The 25,576-nt window shown below is 33.1% G+C and overlaps 1 protein-coding gene across 6 annotated transcripts in view; it reads left to right on the plus strand.

Moving 5' to 3' along the window:
• The window catches only part of VPS13A (vacuolar protein sorting 13 homolog A), a 244,162-nt gene that overhangs the window by 188,170 nt on the left and 30,416 nt on the right, over positions 1-25,576 (plus strand). For 4 of the 6 annotated variants that reach the window (XM_079927399.1, XM_079927403.1, XM_079927398.1 and 1 more), the window contains 15 exons: positions 4,224-4,456; positions 7,898-8,051; positions 8,560-8,706; positions 8,904-8,985; positions 9,574-9,643; positions 10,506-10,611; positions 12,966-13,079; positions 13,962-14,107; positions 15,307-15,388; positions 16,229-16,342; positions 17,473-17,548; positions 17,635-17,798; positions 18,112-18,157; positions 18,267-18,390; positions 22,703-22,817. In XM_079927399.1, the coding sequence (XP_079783525.1) occupies positions 4,224-4,456; positions 7,898-8,051; positions 8,560-8,706; positions 8,904-8,985; positions 9,574-9,643; positions 10,506-10,611; positions 12,966-13,079; positions 13,962-14,107; positions 15,307-15,388; positions 16,229-16,342; positions 17,473-17,548; positions 17,635-17,798; positions 18,112-18,157; positions 18,267-18,390; positions 22,703-22,817 (1,773 nt within the window). Of the gene's footprint in view, positions 1-4,223; positions 4,457-7,897; positions 8,052-8,559; positions 8,707-8,903; positions 8,986-9,573; positions 9,644-10,505; positions 10,612-12,965; positions 13,080-13,961; positions 14,108-15,306; positions 15,389-16,228; positions 16,343-17,472; positions 17,549-17,634; positions 17,799-18,111; positions 18,158-18,266; positions 18,391-22,702; positions 22,818-23,020; positions 24,673-25,282; positions 25,446-25,576 lie in introns of those variants that run through there. The other 2 variants (XM_079927401.1, XM_079927402.1) reach the window with 2 other exon arrangements.

Below are 25,576 nucleotides of genomic sequence, written 5' to 3' on the forward strand. Positions count from 1 at the left end.
ATATATGTTGATTTATTCAAGTTTTGTTGAATTGTTTAAATCTATCTCATTAAATTTTTTGTTTGCTTGTTCTGTTACTTGGAGAGTGGTGGTTAAAATCATGGATTTACACATTCCTTTTTTGGTTTTGTTAATTTGGGCTCTTATATTTTGAAACTATGTGATTAGGTAGATACAAATTTAGAATTGTTATGTCTTTTTGTTAAATTGATTCTTTTATCAGTATGTAATATTACAGTGCCCACCACAGTATCTTTTTAGGCTTAAACATTCAGACTTACAAAACTATCATAGGCCACAGTTTACAACTGCCTGCTTGGGTGGATACAGGCCAGGAAACACAGCATACCAGCAGGAAGCATCAGACAAGTTTAGGAGGTATTCTCTTTGGTCACTTCAAACAACAGCTTTGATGTGAGGGAAAACAAAGCTCACTGGTTGTGTTATGAGCCCCCTTGACCTAGAAGCCCTACCCCACAGTAGCAGATATCTCTTATAACAACCCATGAGCATAGCTTGTAGGTTTTCTGCAAGGGACACAAAAAGATCATCACATTAACAGAAGCCTAAGGCTTTAGCTTCCTACTGTATTACAGCATTCATTCTTGACTTATTAAAACCTGCTGTAAATTAGTACTTGTACCACTTTCCCAGTAATGTAAGGACTTTAGAACTCTTTAACTCCATTTACTCCTTCCGTCTTATGTAATATTGTTGTGTGATTTATTTCTAAATAGGTTAACTCCCATAAGAAGTATTATTACTGCTTTCTACAATTAGTATTCCATTTAAATTAACCCACATATTTCTCCTTTTGCCACTTTTCATTTCTGCCTGCATCTCCATACTTCTGTTTGGGATCATTTTTCTTCTCTTTACTATTTTTTTAGTGTGAGTTGTTGACTAAAAAGTTATTCACAACCTAAAAGTTGAGAGTTATGTTTTATTGGGCGGGAACTTTTAGGACTTCAAGCCCGGGAGGCAGCATCTCGAGTAACCCTGAGAGAACAGCTCTGAGGAGGCAATGGGGGAAGCCAGGTTATATAGAAGTTTTACAACAAAGGGCAGGTAGTCAGGAACATCAAAAGATTATTGTTAATTAAAGAAAACCAGATATCCCAAGTTAAGGAACTTAGTACTTTTCTGTGTATAGGAAGATGCAAGAGTCTGGGCTCACTGAAATCATTCCTTTAATATGCATCTCAGCTATCTCTGGCCAGTATCCTGTGTTTTCACATCCTGAGTTTCCTCAGGGCTCACCGTGGGGAGTGGCTGCAGTCTGATGGCTGCTAGATGGCAGGTATTCTTCGTGAGTTTCCTCAGGGCTTACCAGCTCACCATAGGCTGTAGCTGCAATAGCTGATGACTGTAACATCCTTGTTTACTGATATGGCAGCCAGTATTCCATTTATCAGCGTCTACAGCTGATTAGTTTTCTGTCAGTTTTATTCAGGACATGTCTTTATTTTGCCCTGTTTTTAGTGGAGTATTTCTGCTGGATATCAAATTTCAGGGTTGGCACCTCTTTTTTTTCTCTTTATCTTTGGAATTCACCATTACATAAATGTGAGACTTTTCATCATGTCTCATGACTTTTATGTGTTGTTCTGTATTGTTTCATCTTTTTCTCTCCTTCCTTCAGTATGGATATTTTCTTCTGACCTATTTTTCACTATACTTCTCTCGCTGTATCTAATCTGCTCTTAAAATCATCCATGGAGTTCTTAATTTTAGTTATTGAAATGATGAGTTCTAAGACTTCTATTGTAGAAGTTTTTGTTCCAAAATTCTGTCTTGTTACATAATTTCTTGAATGTTTTGATCATAACTACTTTGAAGCCTATCTGACAATTTCAATATCTAGATTTCATATGGATATTTTTATATTTTCTTTTTTTTCTTGTTTATTTTTGCATGCATGTTTATTATTTTTTTGCATGCATGTTTATTTTTGCCTGTGTGCTGGACAAAGTATATGAAAAATTTTAAAGGCAATTCGAGGCTCCATATGATGTTCCCTTTCTCTTAAGAACATGTGATTTTACCTTTGTAAGGTAGCTAGTCTAGGGGGAGAGTACCTTAATGGGGATTGAAATTATTTGAACCTGGTCTTCAGTCCTTGTGAGGACTTGTGTATTTCCAGTTTACCCTGGCACCTAAAGTATCGCCCTTTGGGGACTCAACTAAAAGCCTAAGCTGTTGACCATTCTTTTTGGTATGCCCTGCACTCCAGTTTTGGTCCTTCCAAACATGAGACTCCCAATTTTAATGTTTTTCTGAAGCTCTCAGTGTTTGCTTCTACTTTTAGAACTGGCACTTGTGAACTCTGAATACAAAGTTCACTTTTATTGGCTTTCTTTCTCTCTCAGATCTTGGCCCCATTCTCACTACCTTGGTAACTTTTCTGTCTTTTCAAACACATATTTTTCCTTTTTAGATTTTGTCCAGCTTTTGCTGTTAGGAAGAGTGTTGGTCCAGGACCACCTAGTCATCAGTTGCCAGAGCAGAAACCCCTGGTATCTTTTTAAAATTAAGCTTGTTAGCATAGGGGAGTGTAATGGCATTTTGTGTGTTGATTTTTTTTATCCAGAAAATTCACTGAATTCTCTTATTAATATTGATTATTTGTTTTTTGTTTTTCCATATGGACAATCATGACACTTAGAAATAATGAGAGTTTTGTTTTCTCCTTTTCAATCCTTTCATCTTTAATTTCTTTTTGCCTTACTGGACTGGCTAGCATCTCTATATACTGTTTAATAAAAACTGATATTAACACATGTCTTTGCCTTATTTCTGGTCTCAAGTTATATAACTTCAATATTTACCTTTAAGTGGGATCTTTGCCAAAGTATGGTGTGTGTGTTTGTTTGGGGGGTTTGATAAGAGGTTAAAGAACTTCTCATCTAGTCTTTGTTTGCCAAAAATTTTTATTATGCCTGGATATTGAATTTTGTAAAATATTTTCTGCCACATAAGTACTATTTTATTTACATAACATTCCTTTCTTGCTTCAGACACTCATCTTGGATCACTTTCCTTTTGCCAGTGTTTAATTCCTCCTATAGAATTTCCTTGAGTGACTCTGTTGATGATGATATTTAGTAGTTTTCATTTGTCTTTAGGCATCTTTGTTTCCTATACTTTTCTTCACTGAAGGATATTTTTGCTGAGTAAGGAATTCTGGGTTCTGAATTGTTTTCTCTTAGCATATTGATGGTATTTTTCCATTGTCTTTTCAGTGTTGCTCTTATGGAGTCCAGTGTTCTTTGAATGTATTTGAGAGGGCTGCCCATAATTGGCCTAACTTTATTTTTTAAATTCATGATTATTAGATTTATTCAGGAAAAAAGACTTCATTTGAATATAAAAAATAAAAATAATCAAATATTTGACCTGTTGATTAGTACTTTTGCATATTTATATCAAAATGATAGATCAAATTTATAAAGGTAAATCTGTAATCCAGTGTAAATATTAGAAAAACTTCAGACTTATTTGGAAATTAGTTTATTTATATCTTAATGTAGTTTTAGTACTATGTATTTTATTTTAGAAAGTGTTATAAGTAACATGACTGTGGTAACAACTCATTTTTAATTTTAGTGGATTATAACATGAATGTGTACTATATATTATAATTTCCTGTTAATCAGAGTGTTCACTTAACTAGAAATTCATTGCTGACAGTTAATTATTAGAAGTTAATTACTGAAACTGAAGACCCTGATATCAGCACAATAATTATATATAAAGGCTTCCTGCAGAATTAATCCTGTAGTAAGTATTTGTGCTTTGTAGAGCATGCAACTGAGGTGTCAGATATTCTTTATCTTATTTAGTTCAGCTCTACAAGGAAATATGAATTTCTGACTGAACAATTTTTAATGCATAACACATTGATTAGTCTTATAATAAATCAGAGAAAATAAAATTTTGTGTTATTGATTAGCCTAGAAAGGAAGACTATTTAATTAGATTTTACTATGGTATTAAAAGAACAGTTGACCTGTCTTCCTGACTTCATAATGATTATGGCAGAAGCTGTCATCAACTGATTTTAATTATGTAAATTTCCAAATGTTATACAATTACTAATTTATTTTGTTCAACCCTGGGAACGAGGTGCCATTACTATTCTCATTTTTCAAATGTGGAATCTAGATTTTGTGTTGGATGTGACCAAACTCTAATTTTTTATTTTTTTGATGATTTTGTTTCAGGATATGATGACACCTATAGATCTGGGGGAAAAGACCATTTATTTAGTTTCATTCTTTGAAGGCTTACAACGCATTATTTTATTCACTGAAGATCCAAGGGTATTTAAAGTGACATATGAAAGTGAGAAAGCAGAGTTAGCAGAGCAAGAAATTGTGTTGGCATTACAAGATGTTGGAATTTCTCTTGTCAACAATTATACAAAGCAAGAAGTAGCCTATATTGGCATTACAAGGTTAGATGCGTTAAAATTTGGATACATTTAAGTGATCAGTTCTTAATCATTAAGAGTGGTGATTGTAAAATCTAAAATGAGTTAGTTTAAATTTTCTGTTTTGACTATTCATTGATACTAATCTGAGGTAATGCTAATTTAAAAGTGCTTTGATGCTTTTTTTTGCCTTTTGAGATAAAGACATACCAAAAATCAAATTTATCTCATCATGTTGTTGATTTTCCCAGTTCTCTAAAAATTAGATTTATTCAACTTATCAAAGGTATATTTTCTTTCTTTAATATGTCATAAGGAAATGTTTAACTGTTCATTACCGCCTACCACAGTGCAGGGTACACCACAAATCTAATCTTTTTCTATGAGTTTGTTTGTTTTTGAAGTACATTTGATCTGCAGCACTATGTTAGTTCCTGGTACATAACATAGTGATTCAGTATTTCTGTTCATTACAGTGATCACAATAAGTCTAGTTACCATGTGTCACCATACAAAGATATTATATTATTATTGACTATATTCCCCACACTGTACATTTCACTTTCTAATCACTTTCTACTTTGACCTTGGCACTTTAAGATCTAATAAGATAATACTGTATTTACCATTTCCCACATAAGTCATCACCAGTAAAACTCTTTCTTTCCCTTTTGCACTTAATATTCCTGTTTATAAACACTTAAAATTAATTTATGTATATTACTGCCAAATTTGAGAGTGTTTCTATATTGCAGTCTGTATAACAAGGATAATGTAGTTTTAATCCTTTACTTGAGTTAAACTCTCAAATAAATATATAAATTAAAGGTATATGATACAGATTTGACTTTGTTTTTCTATGTAAATTCATCTGGAAATGCCCCTGACTTCTCCTTGAATGCTATCCATGCCATTTAAAAAGTCATATTAAAGGGAATTCCCTGGCAGTCCAGTGGTTAGGACTCTGTACTTCCTCTGCAGGGGGCACGGGTTCAATCCCTGGTGAGGGAACTAAGATCCTGCATGCCACTCGGCACGGCCAAATGAATAAAAAGGCATATTAAAACTATTTTCTTAGAAATTTTTTTTGTTCTCAAAAAAGTATGTTTATTACTTAAATTAAAATGTCAAATAGATAACAGATTTTAAGCTGTGAAACCTGATATGTGCTATCTCCTATGCTAAATGATGTGAATGCAAAGGGGATTAATACGTGGTTTGTACCTTTCTGTTTATTAAGTGAACATAAATTTTAGAAGGAATAAACAAATAGAATAAATAAAATTAAATAACTTACATACTTCAGTAAGCAAAACAAGTGAAGTAATTTTAGAATGTGGAAAGCTTTTAAATTCTGCAATTAAGTCTTATAGCAATTTTTTAGTAAATTAGATTTGTTCCATTCACTGTCTCTCCTAGATTACTGTTTCACACTTTATCTCTTTTTAAACCCCCATTCTCTCTCAGCTCACTGCCTTGCATCTTACTTCACCGAGTAAACTGACACAATCAAAAGGGAACGTCCAAAGACCCACTCCCAATATCTCAGCTTCCTATGCACCAATATTTTTTACCTACATATTGCAGTGACACATTTCCTAGTTATCATAGACACATTGTATGTGCTCCTATTTAAACATATGTTTCTACTTTTGCACTATATTTCATTCACTCTTGCCTCTTGAGACATTGATCCAGCAATTCTCTTCTTTTTTTCTCCCACCTCAATAATTTTTGGCTCTCTATCGAATTGTTCCAACCAGTGTAATTTCTTTCAACTAAAAAAAATTCTCTTGAACCCACTTTTCCTGCTACCTACTGCACATTTCTTTGCTTTACTTTATAGCCAAACCCCTTAGAAGTGTTAATCTATTACAGAAGATATATTCACTATCTCCAATTCTTTTTTTACCCATTTTTCTTTTAACTATTCCAAACAGGTTTTTGCTTTCAGTATACCATGAAACTGGTCTTGGTAAGATCACCAGAGACCTAAGTATTGCCAGGTCCAGTGTACAATTACCAGTCTTTGTATTGATTATGTTTATAACATTTAACACAGATCCCTTCTTGATACAGTGTCCTTGATGTTACACCCAGGATATCTCACCACCTTGGTTTTTCTTTCTGTTCCAACATTTCTTATTCTCACTTGTTGCTTGCTTGTCTTTTTCTCAACTGCTTAATATTGGGTACCTTGAGGCTCTCAGACCTTAGTCCTCTTCTCTGTTTCAGTTTTGATTTCAAATACCGTATGTATGCCAAAAACTTCTAAAAATATATCTTCAGCCAGATTTTTGTCCTGAACTCCAGACTTACCTATCCAACGACTTACATAAAATCTTTACTCAGGTATCTAAGAGACTTCTTAAGCTTTGTAGTATGTAAAACCAAACTCCTGATCTCCTTCTACCAAAACCTGCTTTCCCACTGGAGTTAATGACAACTACATTCTTCCAGCTGCTCAGGCCAAGAACTTTGGAATCATCTTTGATTCCTCTCTTTATCTTACACCCCACATGTAATCCATCTAAAAGCAGTGTTTTGGATCTAGCTTCAAAACACACGTAGAATCTGACCACTTTGTACTGCCTCACCCTTAGGCCACCGCAGGCAGCGCCATCACCGTTTTTCTCCTGGCTTACTGCATTACATTCCTAACAAGTTTTCCTGTTCTAGTCTTCATCCCTTTTTTTTCTTTCTTCCCACTCCAAGACATAGTACATTCTTAAACCTTAGGTCAAACTATGTGGCTGATTATCTTCTCATAATCTTTCAGTGGGTCCTCCTCTCAGAATAAAACTCGGAGTCTTTACAGTATCCTCAAGGCTTTACGTTATTTTGCCTCTCATTATCTGTCTTACTTCATCTTCTACTCTTAATGTGTTCCAGGCATGCCAGCCTCCTTGCTCTTCTACCTGGACGACTACAGGCATGCTCTGCTTGGAGTCTTTGCTCTAGCTTGTCTCTCTACCTGAAATGTTGTTCTTCTCTTCCGTGCTGGATAACTCCCTCATCTTCTTTAAGACTGTTGAAATCTCGCCTTCTTAATGACACCTCTGGTGGCCACTCTTTTCTGATGCTGCCACTTTGCATATCCCAGTACTCCACATCCAATTTACCCGGTCTACTTTTTCTTCTTTCAAAAGCATTTTCACCTCCTAATATATTAAAAGATGCTAATTTACTATTTATTGTCTATCACTCCTCAGGTAAAAGAAAGCTCCAAAATGGCAGAAATGTTCACTGATAATCTCCCTGCCACCTAGAATAGTGCCTAAATAGGAGTTTAATAAGTACTGGTTGAATGAATTCATGTTTTTAAACTTGTAATGTGCTTGCTTACAACTAGGGATATTGCAAAAATTTACTGAAGGTTTTTCAGTAATGGTAATTCATGTAATAAACCAGATAAAATGAAAATGTTTATAAATTAGTACCATGATTTTTGCTTTCATATATAAGTTCTGATGTGGTTTGGGAGACAAAACCCAAGAAGAAGGCAAGATGGAAGCCAATGAGTGTAAAGCACACTGAGAAGTTAGAGAAAGAATTTAAGGAATATACTGAATCTTCACCATCAGAAGATAAGGTTATTGAGTTGGACACTAACATTCCGGTAATATTTTTAAGTACTGATATGAAGTTTTAATTTTTATCTGTTGTAATTAGATGAATCACAAGTTAGTTTTTAAGGAGAGACTAGTTTGCTTACAAAACAATGAATCCTATTATACATACTTTATATAGAATATTTTAAAGGGATAGTTCTCTGTATCAAGATTCAGACTTTCTTAAGCCGCTAATGATCTACTCCTTGGTTAACAAGAAGGCAATAAGTTGCTTTGTTTTATTTTTAAAACTGTTTTTTCTTTTATTGCTTTATTTTTTTGATAAATTTTAGTAAAGTTATATAAAAAGTGATAAAACCAAGTTATAAGGATTATATGAATATTTCTGTGAATTGTATGGATATGGAGTAGATCTCAGTCAAAATCGCATCAAATATTTAGCCTACTATTTAATATTATCTTTAAAGTTTTTTGATACAGATTTCTAATTTTAATCAATTAATAAATAAAGAGAAATTCCATGTGTTTGTGTGTGTGTATGGGCATATTTTTCAGGTTCGCTTCACACCTAGTGGTACTAACATGAAAATTCTGCAGCCACATGTAATAGCTATAAGAAGAAATTACCTTCCAGCATTAAAGGTAGAATATAGCACATCTGCACATCAATCATCATTTAGAATTCAAATTTACAGAATACAGGTGAGTTTGAAAAGATAGTCAAATTATATTCTAAAGGAATATGACAATAAATGTATTTGCATAGTCTGTTTTGTCTACTACTTAAGTTTCATTGTTGGACTAGAGTTTTTGATTCCTTGTACTTCTTAAATTTTGTTATTCCAGTCAGGTTCTATAATTAACATATTAATATACTGACCTGTTGTTTGTTTTCTTAGATCCAAAACCAGATACCTGGTGCTATATTTCCATTTGTGTTTTACCCCATTAAACCTCCTAAGTCGGTCACCATGGATTCAGGTTTGTTTGTATTTTTACATTGCCATAAAAATGGTTGTATTAGCTATTTGGTTTCTTTTACTTTAAAAATATGAAGTGAAACCATTCTCAAGTTTAGTGTCTATAGGATCATTGGAAAATTAGCTTGAAAAAAAACCAGGAAGTACTCAACTAACTTCAATAAAACTGAGTGAATACTGAAGAAAAGATTATTTAGAAATATATATATAATGTTTAGAGATATTAATTTTAAAAAAAGATTACTAATTTGTAAACCCCTAATTTAGAAGCCACTAGAACCTTTGAATAAAAAGATAAGACCCTGAATCTGTTTTCACAAAGACTTCCTAATGATTCTAATACATACTTCTGGTTTAAAATCACTAATTTAAAGGATCAGTTAACCTTAGAGTGAATACAGATAATTAAAAAAAATAATCCTGGAGTCTGAAATTAAGGTTGTGATAGATCTTACAGATATCAGTAATTTTAATTGATACTCACGATTTAGTAAATAATTTAATTGTCCACTGTGATGTGTATTAAATTGCAAGAAAATGCTTATCTTTTGTTTAAAGCATCATTAATCATATTTATTAATCTTTACAGCACCAAAGCCCTTTACAGATGTCAGTATTGTCATGAGATCTGCAGGACATTCGCAGATATCACGTATTAAGTAAGCGTCTTAGTACATTTATTGTGTGTGCATTTAATGTTTTAATTTAAATATGAGTTAATTGTACTCTTAAATAAATAAATTTCAGATGAGTCAAAGATTTAAGTGTAAAATATTAAATTATAAAGGTCATAGGAAAAATCAATTATTTCATAATCTTGGAGAGTCAGAAAGCTCCAAATGAATTATACCTAGGTATTAACAATAGTCATTTCTGAATTGTGTGTATTTTGTTATTTTCTTTTTTATTTGTTTTCTCTATTAAGTTGTCTATAATTACTGCATACTGTTTTAGAAACAAGAAAATAATATTTTCAATTCAGTCACCACCCAGTTCAAAAAATAGAACACTGACAGAAACATCCATCTATGTATCACTACCATATTTCTTGTTTCCTCCACCCTATCACCAAGATAAATACTATTTTTATTCCCTTTTTAAAATACTGTTTTATTGTTTATGTGTACCTAAACATTATGCTTCTTACTTTGCCAAAATTTTTCCTAATTAAAGAAAAATTTTTTAACTGTAAATATATTCTTGGGACTTGCTTTTTTCATTCAGATTTTTACTACAATTTATTTTGTTGTATGTAGCTAGAGTTTATTTATTATCACTAGCATGTAGTATTCTCTTGTGTGACTATATACCACAGTTTACTTACCGATTTCCTCTTTGTAGGCATTTTCGTATTATGAGTTTGTTGCCATTATGAACAGTGTTGCCGTGACATTTTTTAACTCATTCACCTAAAAAGTCCTAAGTTTCAATGTTTTAATATTTATCTAATATTTTTTCCTATATAATTTTGTTAATGCAGTTAATCAATGATTTTTAAATGTTTTTCACCTTGTATTATAGGTATTTCAAAGTGTTGATCCAAGAAATGGATCTCAGGTTAGATCTTGGGTTTGTCTATGCTGTATCAGAACTTATGACAGCAACTGAAGTAACTGAAAAAACGGAGGTAAGACTTATTAATAATATGATGGGAAGAATTAGGGAAAGAGGAGGACTTAAAAAAATTATAACATTATACATTCTTAAATGTATTAAAATGGTTTTAAAAATTAAAATTTTTTTATTATGCTGCCGTGGTTCTACATTGGCAGACATCACATTTTCAGATTATAGAAGTTGGAAGCAAGACAAATAACCTTTTTATGATGACTTAGAAAATAAGAGGAAAGGTTTTTAGGCCAGTAGTAAGGGGAAGAGGATAATCAGTCATGTTTACATCACTTTTTTCCTATTTTATTTTTCTGGGTTACTTTTGTATTGATTAATAATTTAGAAATTTGGATATGCCAGGATATTTGATGAGAAAAGGGATAAGGCAAATAAAAGGTAAGATATCCTTGCATATACCTACACACATCTTCCATGTACTTTAAACCATCTTTAGATTACTTATAATACCTAGTACAATGTAAATGCTATGTCAGTAGTTGCCAGGGTGTGCCAAATGGAAGTTTTGGTTTTTGGAACTTTCTGGATTTTTTTTTTTTTCTTTTATATTTTCATTCTACAGTTGGTTGAATCCACGGATGTGGAACCTTGTGGATACAGAGGGTCAGCTGTATACTGAAACAGTGCTGGGTACTTGTCCCCCTTTCTCCAAGGCTTATTATTGTTACTGGTTTGTTTATTAGTTCAGTGACTGGCTGGATTATTTTATTGAAGTCTACCCCACCCCCACCCTTACCTTTCCCTGCATTGTTAAGCCTTTGATGTCGCTCCTCAGGGAGGTAAAGATTTGGGACACCCACAGTTACCCTGGAATAAAAGTGGTTTTTACAGGGCTCTTTGCATTTCTTTCCATGATCGCAACTGCTAATTGCTGGACGATTGCTCTAGTTTTTTTCAGTAATGCCTTAGGGCATAAATTGCTCTACAGACCTAGGCATAAATTGCTCTACAGACTAATCCAGTCAAATTTGGCCTCCTTTGAAGGAAGTGATCTGAAGATAAGTGTTTGCTATTTGTTCCAACCCCCCCGTCTCTTTCCCCAGTTCTTTCTTTCACAAAAACTTAACAGGCCTACAGTTTAGCCTGTATCTTCACTGAATCAAGGATTTTCCTCCCTCCCAGCTGCCTTTCACCACAACATTCACTGTTTCCTAGAGCACTCTTAGGCCTGAACTTTACATTTTGTTGTAAATGAAGTCAGTTTCTTTGGGAAGAGATGAGGAGCTGTCTGTTTTAAAGTCTACTCCCACACACACATACACCCCCACCCCCAGGCAATATCTCGGGACCAGAGCTTTGGACCTCTAGAGGTGGGCCAAGGGTGATCAGACCTCAGTATTCTCAGTGGTGTCACACCCAAGTAGAGCCTTTGTTCTCTGAGTGGAGGCTGGGCAGAAGAGGGAAGCTCCTTCTTCCCCTGTAGTTTAGGCTCAGCAGCTAGTAGCTGGGGGCAGGATGAGAAGTGCTGACCTCTGTTCCTCCCAAGTTGAAAGTCTTCCAATTGGGAGGTGGGGCAGAGAAGGAACTCTGAGTTCTTGGGTGCACCAGTCTAGATTGGAGTTCCGGCTTACTGAGTTGGGAGGGGGAACTGAGAGAATGGTCCTTTTTCAAATACCACAGAGTCACTTTTCCTACCAAATTTTTATAGATTTTCTTGAATAGATGTTTTATTTGGTTATACCCTTAGGTATAGAGGCCTTAAAAGTTTGTCTTTTTAAATGAATTTTACCAGTTTCACTGGAGAGCTGAAGATCTCCTTACACCATTATCCCAGAAGTGAATTTCTAAATATACTTTTAATAAGGTTATCATTTTGAAGTTTTTGTTAATCAGTTAAAATGTGAATGTTGGGCCGTTTCTCAACACACAGAAGTACTAGATTTGTGAGCATTTGCAAAAGAAATAGTGTTGATTATCAAGAATGAAAGCACTAATCACTTCATGAAAAATTACTTTCAGTGCCTTCCCTTTTTTGATTTATATTAGTGACCTCTGTAGATGTCAGTAATGCATTTATCAAAAAGCTGCAAGTACGATTGTATTATTCCTAAGAAAGTGTTGATGGATTGGATTAGTGGCCTTTTGGAATAAAATCTATGGTCACGTGAAGAAAACCTTAGTGTCTTTTAATGTATTGGATGGAAACATAGAAGATATGCTTATCAGTTTGTGAGTGACTGAACTTTCCTAACAGTAGAGATGTTAGTTTCCCTTCTAAGGCAGTAGGTTCCCAATCATGAGCAATGTTGAATCTGGATATTATGGGGAAGTATTCTGCAGCGTGTGAGCTATTAGCTTAATACTTCTACAGAAATATCCCTTATGTTTTTAATATTTTATGTTCCTTTATAGGTTGAGCTTTTTCATAAAGATACAGAAGCTTTCCAAGAAGAATATAAAATAGTTTCATTAGGAGATTCATCACAAGTCAGTCTCTATGAATACTTTCATATATCTCCTATCAAGGTAGGGGAAAAATAAGTCATTTTTATTGTCCTTGATAATCTTAGTAATAGCAGATTGATTTGATCTGTTTGGGGGAATACAACATTTAAATTATATTCTTAATAGTATATAAGTTCTGTAACTTAACAATTACAAATATAAGTAAATAACAAAGGAATGATACTTTTAAATTTTTATTATTTATTCTTATAATAATTTTTTATCATGTGGAAATAATAGTGGAACCACCTACAGTATGTTTATATGTTTACATCTTGACCTAACATTATGTTAACTTGCTATCTATTAAGGTGTTGTGACAATTTTCAAACTTTTGTGTATGATATTAGTATAAGTTTGAAAATAATTGATAAAGTAACCTTGATTTTAAAATTGAAGATTGAATGGAACTAAAAGTAAGTTCTTAACATAAAATTTCTATGAGTTAACTTACATAATACTTGAAGAAAATTACTGTATAACTACTTATACTATATATAATACATATAATACAAAAGTGCTTTTTAACTAGCTTTACCACACTAACTTAATTCTAATAGTTGAAACGTTCACTTTTGGAGATATTTGAGTTAATTTTCAACAATTTCAACTTCTAGATTGTTAATGTTATTAAAAAATATATGAAGATTAATATTTTCCTAGGTTTACCAAAAGAATTGGATTGAACTAAATATCATACATTACATGGTTGAATTTAAATTTTTTAAAGGGCTGTTTACATTTTAAATTCTTTCAACATTCCAGTTATTAATTTTGATATAATCTAGGTAACTTTGAAATCTTATTTATGGTATAGTGAATTTAAGATGATATTGAATTTTAAGAGTTAAAACTGTCATTATGAAGAAAGTACTTTAAATATTTCTTTCTTTATCTCTTTAGTTGCATTTAAGTGTTTCACTGAGTTCAGGTGGTGAAGAAGCTAAAGATTCAGAACAACCTGAAGGACTGGTAGCAGTTCATTCTTTAAATCTTTTGCTGAAGAGTATTGGTGCCACTCTTACAGATGTACAAGATGTAGTTTTTAAGTATGTTTAATATTCAAATATATAAATTGATGAAAAGTCCATTTTATATATACATTAAAATTTTATAAGTGAAAAAGTATGTAAAGTACATTGCAGATCATAGGTTGAATATGGTTTTTTGCTGTTAAATGGAATATAATTTAAGAAACATATTGCCTGGTAACCCTTAACTATTAAATAACAGAATAATTATTAAATAATTTCCTTAAGAAAGAGGGACAGAGGTCATGCAAGTTTGTGTGTTATATAAGGCCTTTTTAGCCTAGGGAAGGATTCCTAAGAAGCTGTGTATACCCAAAGATGTGATGTGTGGTGCTTAAAAGATGTTGCTTTAAGGCCTATGGGATCAAGACTCTTCAAAGCATATGTGACTAGAAGAAAATGAATGCCATGATAGCAGAAGTGAAGGGATCAGTTTAAATGTTACAGTCAAGAATTTAATGTGAGTCATAATGTAAGCTATTAGAGTATCTGACCAAAGAGACAGAGAGTCTGAGTGGAGACTTTAGATGAGCATGACCTTTGCAGATAGCACCTAGAGCTATTATTAAGAACAGTAGTAAGAATCAGTGAGTCTAGTAAGACATAACTGTAAATCTAGATAAAAGTTAGGAAACAGTCAAATTTAAAAACACAAGTTTGAAGACATCAGAAATAGGATGAGATTTCTAATCTTGCTGCTGTCCTATCCTTAGCATAGAACTTCCCAATTAGTGGTTCCAGGTATATGCTGTGAATAGGTTATAAATAAACTGATGGTGATTCTTCAGCTGTCAGCTGATCAGGCAGGACCTGCAGCAGCTGAACCGTGGCCATTCTTGAGCAGCCTCTTCCATTTATCTCAGTGTGTCAGGCATTTTCTGTGTGGGCCATGATAGGACAGAATTGAGAAATATAGTTCATGTCCAGGAGTGGGACCCAAGGTCTCTAAAATGCCTGAATTCTGTGAAAATATGTGTATATTGATGGCTTTTCTGAAGATAAGATCCATAGCTTTTATCAGATTCTTAAGAGGGTTCTTTGACCAGAATATGCAGAGATGTATATAGGAGTGGATTTCCTGACTGGTATGGGAAAATGTACTAAAAGGAATTTTTTTGGAGAAAAATTCTAAAGAAAATAAAACCATTCATTAATATTAAAAACATAATCTCCTTTTCTCTATATATTTATACATTTTTTTGTGTTTTTTTTTTCAGGCTTGCATTTTTTGAACTCAACTATCAGTTCCATACAACATCTGAACTACAGTCTGAAGTAATAAGACACTATTCAAAACAGGTTTGTCTGAGATTATTTTACAGAGGGACAAAGTGATAAAATGGTGAAGGCATATGTGTCTATAGAGGTATAATGATTTGGCCAGGAAGGGAATAGCCGTTTCAAAATTTTAAAACATGGTTTTTTCCCTCAGGATTGTAGAAAGAAGTTGAGCCCAACCACCATTTCAGTTTTTTGCCTTTCTACTTTTAGCCTTTGACAGAAATCTTTCCTGGATCAGTGTGGACTAGATTTAAATCTTTAAATAATAATCAGCTAAGTAATTCAGCTCACTTACTTAAAAAAATAGGTAAAGGGAAACTATTTATCAGTAAGTAACTGATGAACACAGGGCATTTTTAGTGTAATTAAGTTGTTTAGTCAATTAGATATATTATTTTAGTGGATTTTTGTCCACCTCTGAAGACTCCTGTATTTTGTGGTATAATTTATAGAGCATTGAGATAGTTGTATGGTGGACAGATCACTGAGCATGACTTAAGAGGTCTGGGTTTGGATCGCAGTTTTGCTGTTTACCCACCATGGCTCCGGGCATCATTTGACCAGTATGTTTCTCTAGTCTATAAAATGGTGGCAGTAATAATAACTGTCACACATAGTTGTAAAAGTATTTTGAATATTCTAAAACTTTATGTAAATAGGTCATATTATTTCTCGTACTCTAACACCAAATTGCTTTTTAAAACTAAGACTACTGATGAATACGGTGATATGGTTTAGGCTGAAATTGGTGGTGAGGGTGTTAGCCTGAAAAAAAACTGGATGTGTTTACTGAATATAAGGAAAAAAAATATTAAATCTGATAATCTGATTTGACTAATGTTTCTATTTCATTTTTAGGCCATTAAGCAGATGTATGTACTCATTCTTGGACTTGATGTTTTGGGAAATCCCTTTGGCTTGATTAGAGAATTTTCTGAAGGTGTAGAAGCATTTTTTTATGAGCCTTACCAGGTAAAATAGTTAATCTTGTGTTGTGCAATATATCACACTAATACTTTTGAATAAATAGTGCATCCCATTAGCAGACACAAATTACCATATGTAAAATAGATAAACAACAAGGTCCCTACTGTATAGCACAGGGAACTATATTCAATATCCTGTAATAAACCATAATGGAAAAGAATATGAAAAGTATATATATACATACATATACACACACTTGTGTATATATATGTATAACTGAATCACTTCACTATACACCAGTAACTAAAACATTGTAAATCAACTGTACTTCAATTAAAAATGATAATAATAATCACCCCAGTTAACTTGAGTTGTACTTGTGAATGGATTTTTGGAAACACAACAAAAGGACATTATTTTGAAGCAAACAATGGTAAGAGGTTTTTGAGAAGTCTTTTGAGAAATATTTACCTTTTCCTTCAGAATTTAAACTTAAGACTTTACTAAGAAATACCAAATTTTAAGTGTTCTGTTGGAATATTAAAGATGGATAAAATTTGTACTATAGTAGAAGGAAGATTCCCATGGACACACAGTCTTGCTTTGCACAGTGGTGTGGGACAGTAAAAATAACCATGCAAACTGACACTGTGTGAAACAATCTTATTAATCAATGGCAAAAATTATGATTGTTCTCTGTCCCTTAAAAATTTCTGTCAAAACATTCAAAACTCTCCTACTTTCACTTTTAAACATAGAAGATAATGAAAAATAAAGTAAAACTAGTATTTATTTTGTACACTATAATCTAAAATATTAGAAATATTAAGAATTAAAGTGTTTTTATTTCTTTTTAAAAATATTATATAGAGTAGTTTGTGGTTACCTTCTCATAATATAACATATACTCCGAGTAAGCATCTTTTGTACACTTTGGTGAATAGTCATATTCCTTTCTAAGTTTGGATCAACTTCTAACATTTTATCTTTTATACTTTGAATGCCATGAAATATCTGAGAATTATGTTAATGTGAAGTTTTCTTCTGATATCACTTTCTCTGGGACATCTTTATTCTTTTTGTCACTACTACTCTTCTTGTATATACCAAAAAAAAAATTTACCTTTAAACGTAAGCGTAACTTTATTTATTGTTATTCTTTTTTGACCCTTTAGGGAGCCATCCAGGGTCCTGAAGAGTTTGTGGAAGGAATGGCACTGGGACTGAAAGCACTAGTTGGTGGAGCTGTTGGTAAGAAACAGAATGCCTACCAAGAATGATTATGCTAGAAAATAATGATGTGTTTTGTTTTACTAAAAGTATTACAATTTTGCTAGGTGGATTAGCTGGTGCTGCCTCCAAAATCACCAGTGCTATGGCTAAAGGGGTAGCAGCTATGACTATGGATGAAGACTACCAACAGAAGAGAAGAGAAGCCATGAACAAGCAGCCAGCTGGTCTTAGAGAAGGCATCACTCGTGGAGGAAAAGGATTAGTTTCTGTAAGAAATTTCCCATGGTTGTGAACATTTTAGGAATATCTTTTAAAGCCATGATCTGTGAGTAAGGAAATAGACATAAAACTTTCATTCACTCAAATATTATTTGGATGTTGGTGGAGCAATGGGTTGTGACATAATAAAAAATATGTCAGTAGCCTCGAGAAATATTCTGTTTAAATAAAATACTTAGGAAATATGTTAATTCTTATGGTATCTAGAAAGCAGATCTTTGCATTTCTTTTGTAAGCCAGACTTGGTTCTTCAAGGTATCATGTCAAAGTATTGTAAATTTTCAATTGTGCTTTTCCTCTAGGGTTTTGTAAGTGGCATAACAGGAATTGTTACAAAACCGATCAAAGGCAAGTATAGTGATTCCTTTGGGTGATACATATTACCAAGGCTTTCATAAACTGATTCCATTTTCGTTCCTAATCCAATTGTCTAAACCTCTGTCTTTTTTCTATCCAGGAGCTCAAAAAGAAGGAGCGGCTGGTTTCTTTAAAGGTTTTGGGAAAGGTTTAGTTGGAGCAGTGACAAGGCCAACTGGAGGCATCATAGACATGGCTAGCAGTACATTTCAGGGAATAAAAAGGTAAATTCTCTTTGATGTAAAATATGAGTAAAATGCTTAAACCAAGAGAAATGAGATAAATCTCTTTGGCTTGAGGCACTTAATTATGAACCTGCAATAATGGCAAGTTGCATATGATCTTCCTAATTGCTTTTGATACTTCTTAAATTGTTGGTATTGCATCATTTCAGCTTCATAGAGTTCTACTTCATTTGTCATTCATTCCCAGCAGCCTTGGCAGGGAAGGTTTGGCAAGTTAAGCTTTTCACTTTCCTTGATTGCAATACATTACAAGAATGTAATGCTATACATCAGTTACAAAATTAGCAAATATAATATTCTGTCTCCTTTTTTGAGAAATAAAGAATGGCATTTTACATTCCCGGTTCAAACTCAGCTTGTGTTCACCCCTTCCTTTATGGTCTTATTTTGTTATGAAACTATTATATCCTTTCCCTCTATTTCTCTTCACTTGTGCAAATAATTTTAAACATGTTCTCTTTTCCTCCAAATTAAATTTAGCATAAGACTAAAATTTAGTAGTTGTATTATTGTTACCTCTATTCTAGAAGTTTGTAACACATAAAACAATTGATTAAATTCATACTAATGAATTTAACTTAGAAACCTAACTTAGAAAATTGGTGGGTGGATATCTCCCTGACTTTTTTCCTTTGTACTTTCTCTGGCTTTCTGCTCTATTGCAATAAGTATTGTCATTAAATTAGTTGCTCCTTTTAAGTCAGTATTTCATACTATGCCCATAATGGGGTGTTTCCAGTTTTAGTTTAGAGTTAAGGTTGGGAAAAAGGGTACAGTTTTTTCTACCTGTAACTTTAGTTTCACAAATATAATTATTGAGTCATAATCATCAGAGAAGTTCAAAAGTCAATAACTCATAGGGAATTCACGATGACAATCAGACAAGAAAAGGAAATAAAAAATCAAACTGGAAAAGAAGAAGTAAAACAGTCACTGTTTGCAGATGACATGATACTATACATAGAAAATCCGAAAGCTGCTATCAGAAAACTACTAGAGCTCATCAGTGAATTGGTTAAAGTTGCAGGATACAAAGTTAATACACAGAAATCTCTTGCATTCCTATACACTAACAATGAAAGATCAGAAAGATAAATCAAGGAAACTATCCCATTTGCCAACACATCAAAAAGAATAAAATACCTAGGAATAAACCTACCTAAGGAGGCAAACGACCTGTACTGTGAAAGCTACATGACACCGATGAAAGAAATCAAAGATGACACAGATGGAAAGATATACCATGTTCTTGGACTGGAAGAATCAATATTGTCAAAATGACTGTACTACCCAAGGCAATCTACAGATTCAGTGCAATCCCTATCAAATTACTAATGGCATTTTCCCCAGAATTAGAACAAAATATTTTACAATTTGTATGGGAACACAAAAGATCACAAGTAGCCAAAGCAATCCTGAGCAAGAAAAAAGGAGCTGGAGCAATCCGGCTCCCTGAGTTCAGTCTATACTACACAGCTACGGTAATCAAAACAGTATGGTACTGGCTCAAAAACAGAAATATAGATCGATGGAACAGTATAGAAAGTCCAGAGATAAACCCATGCACCTATGGTCACCCAATCTATGACAAAGGAGGCAAGAATATACAATGGAGAAAAGACAGTCTCTTCAATCAGTGGTGCTGGGAAAACTGGACAGCTACAGGTAAACGAATGAAATTAGAACACTCCCTAACACCATACACAAAAGTAAACTCAAAATGGATTAAAGACCTAAATGTAAGGCCAGATACTATAAAACTCTTAGAGGAAAACATAGGCAGAACACTCTTTGACATAAATCTCAGCAAGATCTTTTTCGATCCACCTCCTAGAGTAATGAAAATTAAAATAAAAACAAAAATAATTAAGCTTAAAAGCTTTTGCACAGCAAAAGAAACGATAAACAAAAAGACAACCCTCAGAATGGGAGAAAATATTTGCAAATGAACCAACCGACAAGGGATTAACTTCCAAAATATACAAACAGGTCATGCAGCTCAGTATCAAAAAAACAAACAACACAATCAAAAAATGGGCAGAAGACCTAAATAGACATTTCTCCGATGAAGACATACAGATGGCTAAAAAACACATGAAAAGATTCTCAGCATCACTAATTATTAGAGAAATGCAAATCGAAACTACAATGAGGTATCACCTCACACCAGTCAGAATGGCCATCATCAAAAAGTGTACAAACAGGGCTTCCCTGGTGGCGCATTGGTTGAGAGTCCACTTGCCGAGGCAGGCGACACAGGTTCGTGCCCCAGTCCGAGAAGATCCCACATGCCACGGAGTGGCTGGGCCCGTGAGCCATGGCCACTGAGCCTGCGCGTCCAGAGCTCCCTGTGCTCTGCAACGGGAGAGACCACGACAGTGAGAGGCCCGCATACCACAAAAAAAAAAAAGTCTACAAACAGTAAATGCCAGAGAGGGTGTGGAGAAAAGGGAACCCTCTAACACTGTTGGTGGGAATGTAAATTAGTATAACCACTATGGAGAACAGTATGGAGGTTCCTTAAAAAAACTAAGAATAGAGCTGCCATATGATCCAGCAATCCCACTCCTGGGCATTTATCTGTAGAAAACCATAATTTGAAAAGATATATGCACCCCAGTGTTCACTGCATCACTATTTACAATAGCCAGGACATGGAAGCAATCTAAATGTCCATCGACAGATGAATGCATGAAGAAGATGTGGTACATATATACAAAGGAATATCACTTAGCCATAGAAGAAATAGTGCCGTTTGCAGCAACATGGATGGACCTAGAGACTGTCATACTGAGTGAAGTAAGTCAGACAGAGAAAGACAAATATGATAGTGCTTATATATGGAATCTAAAAAAATGGTACAAATGAACTTAGCTACAAAACAGAAATAGAGTTATAGATGTAGAAATCAAACTTACAGTTGCCAAGGGGCAAGGTGGGGGAGGGATAAATTGGGAGATTTGGATTAATGTATATACACTATTATATATAAAATAGATAATAATAAGGACCTAACGTATAGCACAGGGAACTCTACTCAATACTCTAATGGCCTGTATGGGAAAGGAATCTAAAAAAGAATGGATATATGTATATGTATAACTGATTGACTTTGCTGTACACCTGAAACTAAAACAACATTGTAAATCAACTATACTCCAATAAAAATTCATTAAAAAAATTAAATGTCCTTCTTTGTGTCTAATAGGAATTTTTTTTTAAGTCTCATTTTTTTCTGATTTTAGTATAGCCATTCCAGCTCTCTTTTGGTTATTATTTACATGGTATATCTTTTTCCATCCTTTTACTTTCAACTTATCTGTGTCTTTGACTCTAAAATGAGCCTCTTTTGGACAGCATATAGTTGGATCACATTTTTTTATACATTCTGCCAATTTCTGCTTTTAATTGGAAATTGATCCATATGTATGTGTCTATACATATGGATACATTACATGGTAAGCTCTTAATATTTGTTGAATATGTGAACGTTTGTTGAATGAATGAATGAACAATAAATGAGTCTTTCTCATGTAGGTCCATACAGTCAAAAAATGTTAAATAAAATATTAACCAAATTCAGCAATGTGTATATGTGTTTCAAACAGTACATATCAAGCCTTAGAAGGAATGTGAGGGTATGTGAACATTAGAAAACCATGTAATGTGACTTAAAGCATTAATAGTTTGAAGGAGATAAACCACAGGATCACAGCAATGACCAGGGGAAAATTCCGTATTTAAAATTCATTTTTCATTCAAGATTTTCAATAACAATGACAAAAAAAAAGTTAGCAAACTAAGAGTAGAAATGAATTTCCTTGGCTTAACAAGCAGTGCCTTTAAAAAAAAAAAAGTTGCTGATATCTGTACTTCATGAATAACTCTTAGAAGCTTTACCTTTAAAGTTGAGAATGAGAGAAGGATGCTTGCAATCCCCTCATGTATTTCGCATTGTGCTGGAGGAGCTAATAATGCAATATAATAGGAAATAGGAAAAGCAAAAGAAATTAAAAGTCTTAAACCAGAAAAGAAAAAGCAGTACTCATATGCTGATTCTCTGATTATTGTCTACAAAGAAAATCCAAGAGAATCTATAATCACACTTCTTTACAGTTCTACATTTGTCTAGAGAACTTATTATTTGTGTCAAAAGACAAAATTTAAAAAAGAGAAGTGATGTAATAGTCTCATTTTATCCAAAAGAAGATCTTTTTTTAGTAGTTTCATTTTAAAATATACTTAGGAGTTTTGGAGTAATTTTAAAAATCAAGTTATGTTTTCCCTCTAGAGCTACAGAGACTTCTAATGAAGTGGAGAGTCTGCGACCCCCTAGGTTCTTTAATGAAGATGGAGTTATCAGACCTTACAGGTTGAGGGATGGTACTGGAAATCAAATGTTACAGGTGGGTGAAGAAATATCTTATGAATTAAGATTAATATAGTCAAGTCAGCTTTTTATTTAAAGTAGCTATATAATGCTTTAAATATGTATTAGATTATTTGGGCTTTTATATGTTTTGCTTAATTCCATTTAAACTTTCTTACATTTACTTAGGTTTTAAATGTACATTTATTTACTGTAAGAATTTTTTTTTCTTTTTTACAGGCATCAAAAAGTTTGATATGAAAATAGCTAATGCATGACTTTGCAAGTGAAAGCCAACAGTAAATTTTAGTCTTAAAATTTACAAACTATGTACAGCTGTTTCAGTATTTTGAATGCAAAGAAAAGCTTTTATATTGGTAACTTTTTGTATAGGATTTTTAGCAAATCTGACCTTTTTATAGGGTACTCTAAATTCTGTACTGGATTTACTAGATTAGTCGAAAGCCATTGTGCCTTATGTGCCCTCACAGTTGATGGTACTTATCTACCCGGTTAGACCATTTCTATTTAGGGTGCTTCCTTCAAACCACTAACAGCTTTTATTCCAGATATAATCCTCATGTCCAGTTAGGTATGCATAAGGAAAAAAAAATCATGACCACTGCTATTGTGAATTCTTGGGTTCTCCTGCTTTTCTTTCGAAGATGCTCAAATGGCCATGACCCTCTTCCTGCTTTATGCTTGTGTGGTCTATTTAAAACCCTGTGGAATTGATAAGCAATTTACACGAAAACCAACATCTTTTAGTAAGGAAAATTAGCTTTTAGAACAATAGTCAGTTTGAAGATAGAATATTTTATCTGTTTATATAACCTCTACTTTGAAAGTTAGACTTTTAAAATCTGGATTATGCTGCAGATAACATACACAATACGATATACCAATTTAAAGTCGTTTCTGTTGTTTAGTTGTGAAATACTAAATTAAATCATTTAATTGAAAACAAGGAGGCTTGAAAATACTCATAGTAATAATAAATTGTACGTATTTGAAAATACTCATAGTACAGACTTGAAAGTATTGCTAGTACTTGATATCTTTACGTTCACAGTATATAATTCTGCATTAAATGTACTTCCATAAACTACAAGTATTGTGTTAATGTGTGATATTTAGTTAAGTGGTTTTACATTGTGTTTAAAATGTTTTTAAAGCATCAGAATAATTGCATATTGGGATAGAACTGGCAATCTACTGAGAGATTGTGTTTTAAATGGCAGGTTGACAAACTCTACAATGACAGTATATCATTCTTTGAAAATATTGCAGAAGTCACCTATAGTTATACAATTGAAACATACATATCTACTCAGCACGTGCCTTCCCCTATTAGAACACAGTTAACATATTACTAATTCATTTTACTAAACTGAATAGTTATCAAATCACCTTTCACAAAACTATTTCTTGAGAAACTGTTTTATAAACTTAGTAGGAAGTAAGGATGAGTAGTGAGGAGAGTTTAGACATACATCCTCATTATTAGAGAACAGATGATAAGAAAGCCATGACATACCAAGTTTTTCACAGCTGATAATTTGATTTCAGTAACAAGTAAATTTGTTCTATACTTTTTTCCATTGATTGTTTTCTAAAGCTCTGAAGTTTGGGATTTAAGATCATGACTATTGACTGTATTTTTAAACATGCCTATTATTTTCATTAGGCCAGTTGTAGAATTAATTGCTAAAAGAGCTGTTTAAATGACTAAAATCTCACAATCCTTGTCAGCCATTACTTATTTTTCAGCAGGAGTATTAAACACAGTATTAGTCGGAATACCTGTAGGAACTCACCAGATGCCTTAGGATGTTTGTGTTTGGCATTACTCTCTTACAGGTGTAAGAATTGGGTTGTTGCTTTAGTGGTAATGGTGCTTTTTTTGAATCAAAACTTTACTATTAGCAAACACTTTGAAATATACAAATACCAGTGCTGTGGCAAAGAAGTAGATGACATATAAACAGTATTTCAAATCTCATCTGCCTAGATTTAATCTGATTTAATAATAATGCCCTTAGAAAACATTTAATACTTTCAAATGTTCGTCCTTTTGTTTTCTAATTTTCTAAAAAGGGTGCTCTGTGTTCACTAAATTATATATGCCTATATATGATAATTAAATATGAGATACACTCTCTTATTGTGTACCTTTCTATCTAGAAAGTGGCACATAATTATAGTGCTTCCTAGTAGTCCATTAAAGCTACCTACTAGAGAAATAGAATAATTCTAACATAGTCACAAAATAATTTACTGGTATCATCAAGCTATTCTGTACATTAAGTGTACCAACCAGTGGAGTTTAGTTAAGTCTTATTAGGTTAAGAAATTATATCCATAATTACTGCCACACTTAGAGCTGAAGTCTTCTTCAAAATTATTGACTTCTTGAACATTTCATAATTTTACGTGTTTTCCAAGCAATTTGCCATACTTAACTAACATTTGTGCTTCTTTTTTTCTTTACCATGCTTACAGAAAATTCAGGTCTACAGGGAGTGGATTATGACTCACAGTAGAAGTAGTGATGATGATAATGATGATGACGATGATTAGTCAGATCTGAAATGTTCAAATTCATATGTTCTTTGTCATTTTATTTGGAATGTTTCATTAACATGTTTTGTATGACTACTACCATAATGCCCATATGGAGTTAAAAGTACGTTTTCCTTTTAAAATGTTTTTCTATGTAGTTTCAAAAACAAAAATGTATCCATTATTTAAGCACGGAAAAATGTATTTTATAGCCAAAGTAGGGCATACCATATA

This window comes from Stenella coeruleoalba (genome assembly GCF_951394435.1).
Source record: "Stenella coeruleoalba genome assembly, chromosome: 7".
Classification (NCBI taxonomy): domain Eukaryota; kingdom Metazoa; phylum Chordata; class Mammalia; order Artiodactyla; family Delphinidae; genus Stenella; species Stenella coeruleoalba.